At 39.5% G+C, this 11,246-nt stretch overlaps 1 protein-coding gene across 2 annotated transcripts in view; it reads left to right on the plus strand.

The window, feature by feature from the left end:
* Positions 1-11,246, plus strand: part of Myo5a (myosin VA) — a 154,897-nt gene that overhangs the window by 118,579 nt on the left and 25,072 nt on the right. For both annotated transcript variants that reach the window (XM_038322819.1, XM_038322820.2), the window contains exons 28-30: positions 800-1,027; positions 6,533-6,633; positions 10,803-10,883. In XM_038322819.1, coding sequence (XP_038178747.1) covers positions 800-1,027; positions 6,533-6,633; positions 10,803-10,883 — 410 coding nt within the window. The remainder of the gene's footprint in view (positions 1-799; positions 1,028-6,532; positions 6,634-10,802; positions 10,884-11,246) is intronic.

Consider the following 11,246-nt stretch of genomic DNA (forward strand, 5'->3'; position numbering starts at 1 on the left):
CTTCTGTCCCAGAAATGAGCAATGCAAAACTGATTACCAGGATTGAAAGAGAGCACTATTGAGAATTTCAGGGGTCTACCTAGATGACCCAGTCATTGGGAATATCCTGACCAGTTGCATGCTTGGTTTTACCCTTTACCTGCATAGTTTTACATTTACCTGCAAACAAAACCTGGATTTTCAAGGATTAGGACTCAGCAGTCTGCATCTCAGAGTATTCCCTGAGCAGGTCGGAGTAAATTTGCCTCTGGAATTGGAGTTGGTGATACAAACTATAATTTACATTGCTCAGTCCCACTAATGTCACACTTACCTAATCTGGGGGACCATTCCTAAGAGTGGAGATTGATGTCCTTTCTATTAGAATTAGTCCATCACTTAGGGGATTTAGTTTTCCTATGTAAAGATGAAAATGACAGCAGTAAATGTCTTAGTTGGGGTTTCTATTGCTGTGAAGAGACGCCTAAAGGAAAACATTTTATTAGGGCTAGCTTACAGTTCAGAGGTTTGGTCCATTGTCATCATGGTGGGAAGGATGGTGACATGTAGGCATACATGGTTCTGGAGAAGTAGCTGAGAGTTCTGCATCCAGACGTGAAGACAACAGAAAAAGATTATGACACACTGACTATGCTTGAGTATCTGAGACCTCAAAGCCCACCCCTATTGATATACTTCCTCTAACAAGGCCACTCCTACTCCAGCTCAACCACACCTCCCAATAGTGCCAGTCCCTGTGAGCCTGTGGGGCCGTTTTTATTCAAACCACCATAGTAAACTTGTCTATCTTTTCATTCAGCGTCAAGAACTGGAGTCAGAAAACAAAAAACTGAAAAATGAACTGAACGAGTTACGCAAAGCCCTCAGTGAGAAAAGTGCCCCAGAAGTGACTGCACCAGGTGCTCCTGCCTACCGTGTCCTCATGGAACAGCTGACCTCTGTGAGTGAGGAGCTCGATGTTCGAAAGGAAGAAGTTCTCATCTTACGGTCTCAGCTGGTGAGCCAGAAAGAAGCCATCCAACCCAAGGTAAGCATGCATATATGTTGAGTGCAAAGCATGGTGACTGGCTTTCATTTCCTCCAGTTTGTAATGAAACAAACACTTAAGAATAGTTGCAAAAAGCCACTGTGTTCCCAGGTGACTTTCAAAGTTTAGTTTCTCACAAAGAATATCACAGTCTAAAGAAAACCAGCTCCTAGATCACCCAGATTTGAAAGAAGTCCATGGTGTCAGCAGTATACTAAGACTTTTTTTATCTGAAAAAAGGGGAAAAAGACACTCAAGCACTCACTTGATGATTTCCTTTTTTTAATTCTCTCATGCTGTTGTTCCTCTCATGATGTTCCTCTTTGTTCGTTCTCCATAGATATAAATACCCAACAAAATCTTTCAAGCAATACAGGAGTTATATGTGAAAATCATAATCCATTTCTTAAGTAGATGATAAAAACAGAGTCATCTCGACAATTCACACACAATAAATCTAAACAACTTGTCACAGAGCAAGGAAGGAGCATTTTTTCTTACCTCCCTAATTGGCAGACTGTAACTTGCAGCAGCAAAGAAAGAATCCGTCATTTTGTTATCTATCTAGAGAGGTAGTCTTATAAAGGATTTTAAAGGAGTTATAAACCTTAAACTACTGAGGAGCCTAAGAAAATAAGGTAATTATGTACTGTAACCCACACTTCTGCGTGTATAAACATTTTGAACTAACAATCTGTGATCAGTAATAGTAAAAGCCAGGCTTTCTCAGACTCAGACAGTGCCCTGTTTAGAAGATAGAGGTGTGTTGTCAGTTCTTTGGTTCAGGTTCACGATTACCATAAGTCTTTTAATATCAGCTCAATAGCCACTCTCCAAGGATTAGGACACTAAAAGCATTTTAAATCTTAAGATATATTTACTGTCCTGTGTGTAACTTTAGACCATAAAAGAGAAAACTTGTAACTCTTTCTCAGGGCTATGAAGTAAATTATTTTTTGTAACCCTGACCAGCCAGAACTTCTCTTCCCATGGTGTTTCTGAACAAAAGCTGTAATTAATTATTGTTCTAGTTTATCAGTCATACCCAGCAAATAAAACGTGTGCAGCATTAGGTTGCTTTGCACTTTTGATCCTGGCTCAACAAATCAGACAATTGGCCATATGTCCTTGTAAATAAGATTGCTTTTCTGGGAATAATTTATCTTAAAAACCATTAGCAAGGCATCTGGTCTAATCTAAAGCTACTTTGAAGTTTTATATCGGCTGATAAAACTTAGCTTTCCTGCAACTGGGGCAGATTCATCTGTTTTCATATCATCAGCCTGAGCTGAAGTCTAAAACATCTCCTAGGGAGAAGTTCATAGGCCTTGACTGTAGCATTTTTTGTATTATGTTTATTCATCAAAACTCTGTAGAAGCTAACATTATTAATATCAGTTAGACAGCACAGCTTCAGGAGGGGTCATCTTGACAGTCGACAGATGAAAATGCCCAGAAGATTAGGATGTATTCATGAGATAAGCACACTATGATATACTGTGATATGATGTGATATGATATGATATGATATGGATAGGAAAATTTGCAGTAGCGATTGTGAAGTTATAGACAGAAGCAAAAGATGATATTCCGGAGTCTCTAGCCTTGTGACCTGGTCTAATGAAGTTTCCCATCAGAGAGTTTTCCTTCTGGTTGGCTGACACCTTGAATATTAATTACCACCTGCTGTTCTAACTCACTGCAAAACGATGTTTTTAAAAAATTACTTTTGTAGTAATCCTGCCTCAGTATATTCTGAACTAAAGTAAAATACATTAAATATAATAATATGCAAATTATTTTGGTACAAAGAAGCATTAAGTCTAGCTAAAATTACTTGTTAAAATTGGCCTGCATAAGTAGAAATGTAACAGGATGGTTAGAAATGATCAGTTCATGGAATACATTCCCAGGTATAAACAGAGACTGTGTGTTCCTTTCCTGGATGCTTAGACCCAAATAATGACACAAAAACTATATTAATTATAACACTGGCCAATGGCTTAGGCATATTTCTAGCTAGCTCTTACATCTTAAATTAACCCATTTCTATTAATCTGTGTATCACTACAAGGCTGTGACCTATGGGTAAGGTTCCAGCATTTTTCTCCTTTGGCAGCTACATGGCATCTCCCTGACTCTGCCTTCTTTCTCTTTAGTTTTTCTGCCTAGCTCTATTCTGCCCTTCCATAGGTCAAAGAAGCTTCTTTATTACTCAATAGTAAAAAAAAAACATATTCACAGCATACAGAGGGGAATTCCACATCATCCAGGAGTTCCCTTTAATAGGGAGAAGGTAGGAAGGGCTGTGTTCATGGAGTCAACAGAAAGCGTTCTACACTGTTATCTTTCTTGGCTCAGTCTCATCTGGTTCCAAGGCTTGAACAGGCTAGCCTTGAGAAAGAAAGCCCTGTATGCCTCCTGGACAAAGACTAAATCAGTATTCTCTCCTCTCTCAGCAAACGGATAGTCTCTCTTTTTCTTTTTAAATTTATAGATAATTGTGTGTGTGTGTGTGTGTGTGTATAATATATATATATATATTCGTGGAGTACATTGGATAGTCTCATAAGAAACTTTAGTGGAAATTAAAAGATTGGAAAATAAAAAAAAGCAAAGGTCATAAATACAACCTCACTAATAGAGCACATAGTTTGGTAACATACCTGCCATCTTACTAAGTTCACATAGTTCATGTGGCAACTGTTCTGTGATAATGGGCTGCACTATCTCTACACAGTCCTTGCCTGCTCAGCTCCCAGTCTCCTTTTAACACACCTTGTCTGTTCTGGAGGAGTCTGCAGTATACTAAAACCTTCCAGACACACAGTGCCTTTTGTAATTCTGGGTTCCTCAATTTCTTATTATTAAACCAGTGGTGAACAGCACACAGTGAGCTAATGTATGAGTTATCCCAGCCAGCTCTTGTTTGTCTATTCTACCTCCAAAGAGCTCTGAGAGACTTTCCCTGGACAATTACCCTCCCAAAGGCCACTAATTGAACTCATCAAAGACCTAGTATGAAATCTCACCCAGATAAATCAACAGCAGAATCATTCTTTCATACACCCAAGCATTTTACAGCCAGGAATATTTTAAAACAAAACAACTCAGAAAAGAACTTAAGCATTAGAAATAGGAGTTCCAGCCAGGTGGTAGTGGCGCCTTTAATCCCAGCATTAGGGAGGCAGAGGCAGGTAGATCTTTGTGAGTTCAAGACCTGTTAGTTTTGGTCTATAGAGCAAGTTTCAAAACAGTCAAGGCTACTTAGAGAAACCTGGTCTCGAAAAATAAAAGTTAAAAGGAAAAAAAGGAGCTCCTATCTCCTACACATATATCAATGTCAGCCTTATGACAGTTTTGTGAATACTAATATGTTAGTTTTAGAAGAAACAACTCACAGCTTTTAAATTAACTCTTGTTAATTCAGTGAAAGTATCTATTCATGAAGCTAAAGATTTATTGTTTCTACATTTTTGTGCTTGCCAACATGTGATTTTTCAGGATGACAAGGTAATTGTATATACTTTTAATATTTAATAAGTACTTCTGTTTAATCCTAACATTGACTTGCAGGTCTCTTCAACTTATGTAGTTTGTGCTTTGTGACCAGGTCTGTTTTATGTTGTTTTTTAAGATTTATTTATTTATTATTTGTGTCTGTGTGATTATGTGGAAGTGAATGCCAGAATAGGGCATTGTGTGTCCTCTTCTGTCATTCTCCATCTGTTCCTCTGAGGTAGTGATTCTCTCTACCCTGGAGCTTTCATTTCCTCACTGAGGCTAGAAGCCAATAAGCCAAGCAATGCCCTGGCTCCATCCCCTCAGAACTTGGGTTACAGACATGCGTGGAATGTCTAGCTTATTACATGGGTGCTGAGATCTGAACTCAGGTCCTCATGATTGAGAATCAAACACTCTTAAGTGCTGATACATCTCTCCAGCCCTCTCTGCCTTTTTGCCTTAGGATTTCATATAGCCTATGTTAGCCTCAAATTCACTGTAACATTGAGGATGTCTTTGAACTCCTGGTTATCCTGCCTCCACTTCCTGAGTATTCTGGGTACAGTTATAAGCTGCCATGCCCTGCTTCCTTTTTACTTACTAATTTCCTATTTGACTTCTTCCTATATGAAGTCACTAGGAGAAACTGTGGTTGTAGTAGCTCCAATCTGGATGTCAGATGGATCTCCAGGACTTCTAATTCACAGTCATCTCTGTGACTCGCTGCTGTAATTCTGGTGTCATGCACAAGTTGGAGAGGAAAAACCATTCACTTAGAGACAGTTCTCCTGGGCACACATCGTACCAAATCTAACAAGGTTGAGGAGAAATGGAAGAGCTGAGCATGATTTCTTTACTGCTACTTTTCCCTCTCTAAGGGCAACGCCCATAGCTAGAATGAAAAGTAACTCCTGTGAAGGTTCAGAGTTGAATCTCTCTACTCTCTTGGTTTCTGCTGTTGCGCAATACTGGGTGCTTCATGTGTGGTGCAACTTGAGCCATTACATGTGGGAAACACACAGAACAGTGAGTCAAAAACTTCTCAGTGCTAAAGTGTAAATCTGACTCCATCTCCCAAATACCATATTCTAGCCAAGACAGGCAGAATTAAGAACCAGCTACTTGTTCCCCAGGACATCAGCAAATGGAGTCACTCATCTTTCCTTGTCTTCATACTAGTCAAATAGACCAAGTGACCTAATTTATCAGAATTTTAAAAACACTCCAGAAAAGTCCTAAGATAGTCAAGTACAGTGTATCATTTGATATAAAAACTTGAGCCATTGTGAATTTTATTTATAGGGCCTAAAAATGAGAACATGAAATAGATTTTTTTTTCTTTCAGGGAAAGAGAAAAATTAAATTAGCAAATATATACTCTTTATAAAATAAAGCTAAAGAAATGTTTATTTGGGACCAGAATGTAGCTCAGCTGGTTAAATGCTTACCTAACATATACAGAACTCTAGGTTTGATCTGCAACACTCCATAAACTGTGCTGGCTCAGTGGTACATACCAATGATCCCAGCACTGAGGAAGATGAGACAAAAAGACCAGAAGTTCAAGGTCATCCTCAGATACCTAGAAAGTTTAAGGACAGCCTGGGCATGAGCCACCACACCTAACTTAGAGCAAATGTTGATTGAAAGGTCAGACATGTTTTTAGACAAAGAGAATGACCCTTTAGTGTGCTAAAGTTGTTATTCTTTAGAGGCAATAAATTAGTAATTTGATTTAGTGTTTTGGGGGTGTTATATGCACACATGTGCACAAAAAGGAGAGTTGCATGTGTTTGTATAAGCATACACATGAATGTCAGTTGATAACTTATGGAAGTAGATTATTTCCACCATATGGATTCTAGAGATTGAACTCAGGTTATCAGGCTAAGTGGCAAGTGCCCTTACCCACTAAGCCCTGAAATGAAAAGAATGTGTTATATGTGATCCACAGTTATGGAGTTGAGCCTTCATGTGGATTTGTGTCATTTTTCCCTTTAGAATACAATGACAGATTCCACAATACTTTTGGAAGATGTACAGAAAATGAAAGACAAAGGTGAAATAGCACAAGCATATATTGGCTTGAAAGAAACAAACAGGTAAGTTGATCCTTTCATCCACCTTGGTTTAACTGTATTAATTTGAGTCTTCAAGTCAGCCTCTTGCTCAGGAAGTCAGTGTGTTAATTCATTGCTTTATTAGACATCAGCCAATCTTCAAGAAGAACCTAAGGTTTCTGATGTAAATCAACTTAACATCCCATTCATAATATCAGATAATTGATGATTGGTGTCAAAGGAAATGTTATTCACATTATGAGAAGATTTGCTTATATCAAGGGCCTTAAGCTGCCTGAAGAAGAAAACCTATTGCTCAGTTTGGACTGTCCTGGGTAGATCCTTTTCTAGTAAGGGTGTTGTTCAAGATGACTATTTGAAGGTTTGTAGAGGCAACTACAGTGTTCAATAATTGAAATGCAGAATGAAGAGAAGTTAAGATGTGTGTGCCTAGAATTCTATCCATGGTAGCCATGTAGCTCTAGAAGGGTGCCACAACTTTGAGAATGGGAGAATGAAGACTCAAGACTCATACCCACAATTTTCAGCATTACTGCCAACCTCATTTCTGAACAGAGATTTAATATCATTGTACTCTAAACAGAAGAAAATTACACACTAGACCATTTTGAGAGAGCATGATCAGTGATGAAAGATAGTTCTGGAGTCTCCTAGGTATCTTGCTAACACAGTTCCAGGATTGGCTTTCATAAATACCCACAAATTAAATATATATGCCTTACAAAACAAATTACTTCTTTATTTATTGGCAGTGGTACAAAGGTACCTTTTCAGAGGTATTTAGTTAAATGTAAATTTAATTTATGAATTGTGGGTTTTTTATATTTAAGAATATCTTATTAGCGTGGCTGTGGTGGCACACGTCTTTAATCCTAGAACTCAGGAAGCAGAGGCAGGTGGATCTCTGTGAGTTCAAGGCCAGCCCATTCTATATAGCGAGTTCCAGGACAGCCAAGGCTACAGAAAAAAAAAAAACCCTGTCTCAAAACAAAACAGAATATCTTGTTATAGAAAGGGTATATGCTGTCTATGCATCCAGCCAGCTATTTAGTCACTAGGTCAGGAATGTTTCTACCCCATGCCAGCACTATGTTACATTGTGGGATACAGCAGAAGACAAGTAAATGCCATCCCTTCTCACAGAGGTGATAGGCTCCTTAGATAAAGGACTGAGAATGTTTGCGTTTTAGTCTAGAGATATTAGAAAGAATTGAAGCGTTTTAAGTAGAATAATTGTAATGGAACAAGACTGAAAGCACAAAACCAGTTAAGAGGCTTTGCTGTGGTCCAGTGACTGAGCATGGCGACTCAAGGTTCGTTGATGACAGTTAGGATTGAAAGAAGCAGGGAAATTTGGAGAGATATGCATGAAGATGAGGTCAGTAAACCCTGTGGAATGTTGGGTATATGAGAGGGTTTAGGGAAGCTTGCAGTTTCTGCTGTGGGGACTCAGATGGATGTGCTGATGCCATTTCATGATTATAAGACCAGGATGGAGTGATGAGTGGATTTACACACACTGAATTTTAGCAGACAAGAAGGCATTCAAGGAGAGAAATTCTACTAGGCAATAGAGTTATATATAATAGATCTATAATCAAGACATATGGCCTGAAATAAAAATTTTGAAGTCATAAGAATACAATAATTGAAACCTCAAAAATAGCTAACTTTAGAGACAGAGAAATGGTAGATTGAAAATAGACTTCACTCAGATTCATGTTGTGTAAACATAGCAACAAAAGTGTATCAATATTAAGATCCTGGCCTCCGAAATCACATGGCACTGGACTCATGCTTCTTACCAGCTGATAATTCAGCATGGGTGATGGGAAGAACAGACGAGGTAGTGAAAGAATGAAGAGCAGCATCTGACGTTTAACACATCCTCAAAATAGATTATTTACACCCTTGGTTGTTGGGAGCAGTGAGACCCCAGATCCTGAATTTCTTGTAATCCCCTGATCTGAGTGCCTACAGCTGCTCTGAGCACGAGACCTTCAGGAGTTCCTGATGGCAGAGTGGTTTCTGGTGGTTTTGGCTGGGGCGTGGCTATCTCTATATAATCTGCCCCTGAACACAAAGGGGACAGTCTTGGGGAATTCAAGGATGACCTGTGTTGTTGTCTCTCTGTCTGTGTGAGTCTTTGTGTATTTTAACCTCCTGCTCAGAACAGCTGTAGGCACTCAGATCAGGGGATTACAAGAAATTCAGGATCTGGGGTCTCACTGCTCCCAATATCTCCCCCCTAAATTTTTTATAAAAGTATCTGATCTTAAGTATTCGGGGGGATGAGGAGTCAGTATCTCCAGGTAACATGTACTTCGGGCACTACTGTGGCATCCGCCAGGCTAGGCATCTATTGGGCTGAGGCAATGTGCCTTCCACCACAGCCACCTAGCAAAGCTCTGCTCCAGCTGCCTTCTAGCCCCTGCTGCATTCATTCTGGGCCCAAACTGGTGCATGAAGTGGAGCAGAATTCAAGGAAGCAGGCTTGCTGCTCTGCAACCACTGAAGGGGCCCCACTTAGGGAATTTGGGCGTTGTCAATCTGTCTGGCTACTTCCTGCGGAGAGGGGACGCTGCATTCTTAGGGGTATTTACTGCAATTTACTGCCATTTTCCAGTAGCACTCAGACGTGGGTCGCAGTCGTGCTGCGCTTCTGCACCCTGAGGCCCGCGCTGGAGTGGGCATGGCATTCTTGCCTCATCGGTCCTCGAGGCAGGTCCTGGGGTTTGCACATGACGCAGCCCCTCATCGCCTGGAGCCGCTTGGCCTTGGAGCGCACACTCCACTGCAACATTTCAGGAGGTCTCAGGGATTCAAACCACATGAATATCAAATAAATCCTTAGACTCTCATCGTCTGTGGAGACAAAAACAGAACCTCCTTTCCAAAACATCAAATTCTTAAGCCCATATTTTAAAGTCAAGATACCTTTCTTAGCAGTTCCTAGAATCAAATGTCTTTCTCCAGTCCAGAACACAAAATACAACACAATCAACATATCATACATCTGTACACATTTCTCTCTCTTTTTTTTAAAGCTATATACATTCTATCTTTTCTCAATATATACATCCCCTCTGGCCGGGGACAACCCTGTTCGTTTACCCCTCTTTCTCGGTTGACTTCCACTTGCTGTCAAACCAAGCGAAGGACGTCAGGATTAACACATATGTCCCAATCTACCCTCACCTTCTGAGGGCGACCTCTCAGCGTTCCCTAGTTCCCGATATCTCCGTGGGGATCTCCAATTGCCCCGCACTGCGCCCCCGTGTCTGCGTTCTGTGCCTTTTACCCAGTTCGCGAGATTTGGGCAAGGGGCAGGAGGTTAAAATACACAAAGACTCACACAGACAGAGAGACAACAACACAGGTCATCCTTGAATTCCCCAAGACTGTCCCCTTTATTGTGTTCAGGGGCAGATTATATAGAGATAGCCATGCCCCAGCCAAACCCACCAAAAACCACTCTGCCATCAGTAATGCCTGAAGGTCTCGTGCTCAGAACAGTTGTAGGCACTCAGATCAGGGGATTACAAGAAATTCAGGATCTGGGGTCTCACTGTTCCCAAAACTTGGTAGGAAAAATGTTACCAACTAAATGTTGTCTATAAACTACAGATTTTAATAATAGATGGTAGATAAACCTCTGATATAAAGGCAGTTTCTCCAGATCTTAAATTTAATTTTACCGAAAAATTTAAAATTATATCAAAAGCTGAGAACTTTGGATATATTCTTATGTTATTTGTACAATAATTTATATGAGGAATCAGATTATGCTGAAATAAATTTATATCAAGAAAACTGAAAATTTCATTTTGAAATAGATTATGAAAATTGCCACATGAAGATATACCTAGAGTTTTTATTTTATGCATGTGTTATGGTTAGCCTTAATGAAATGCTTGATGAGTAAGATCATATGGCTAGCCTCATAAAACATTAGAAATTGGATGTCTCATCTTCTAGTCATTTCATTTCTTCATTTATCTGTGATACAACTTCTTACCCATTTTTTAATTAACCAAAGTAATTTTGTGATAATGTAAAACCATTTGTAATTACTAAAAATGGTCCTATCCACTTAGTAAATACTGAAATATGTGCTTTTCTTGACCACCATCATCTCATTTCCATCCTGTGTCCCTTTGTGTTTTGCATTGTGTTCTTTTACATGGAAGATCATCTACTATGGATTACCAGGAGTTGAATGAGGATGGAGAGCTCTGGCTGGTTTATGAAGGGTTAAAACAAGCCAACAGGTTATATCTGTCTCCTCAGAATGGAATGTTATTAACTTGTTTTTTCTTACTAACAGTGACTTACAAGTTTGACTACTGTGTGTCTTGTGCATTTACTATCTTCCTGAGACAATTAGTCTCAATAAAACTTAGAATCTGCAGCCAAATACCTACTTTAAAATTGTTTCTACTAACAGATACTGCTAAGGCTAACGCTGATCATAGGTGAATACAAATTGCTTCATGTATGCCACAGTGCTGTCAGGAATGAAGATCTAAAAATTGTGAATCTCTCTAGGACTTGAGGAAAACAGACTTCAAACTGAAGCACTTATTGGAGCATGGCCACTAATACTTGTTACCTGGACAGTAACTTATCTGTAA

This window comes from Arvicola amphibius, chromosome 3 (assembly GCF_903992535.2).
Source record: "Arvicola amphibius chromosome 3, mArvAmp1.2, whole genome shotgun sequence".
In the NCBI taxonomy this organism is placed as follows: Eukaryota; Metazoa; Chordata; class Mammalia; order Rodentia; family Cricetidae; genus Arvicola; species Arvicola amphibius.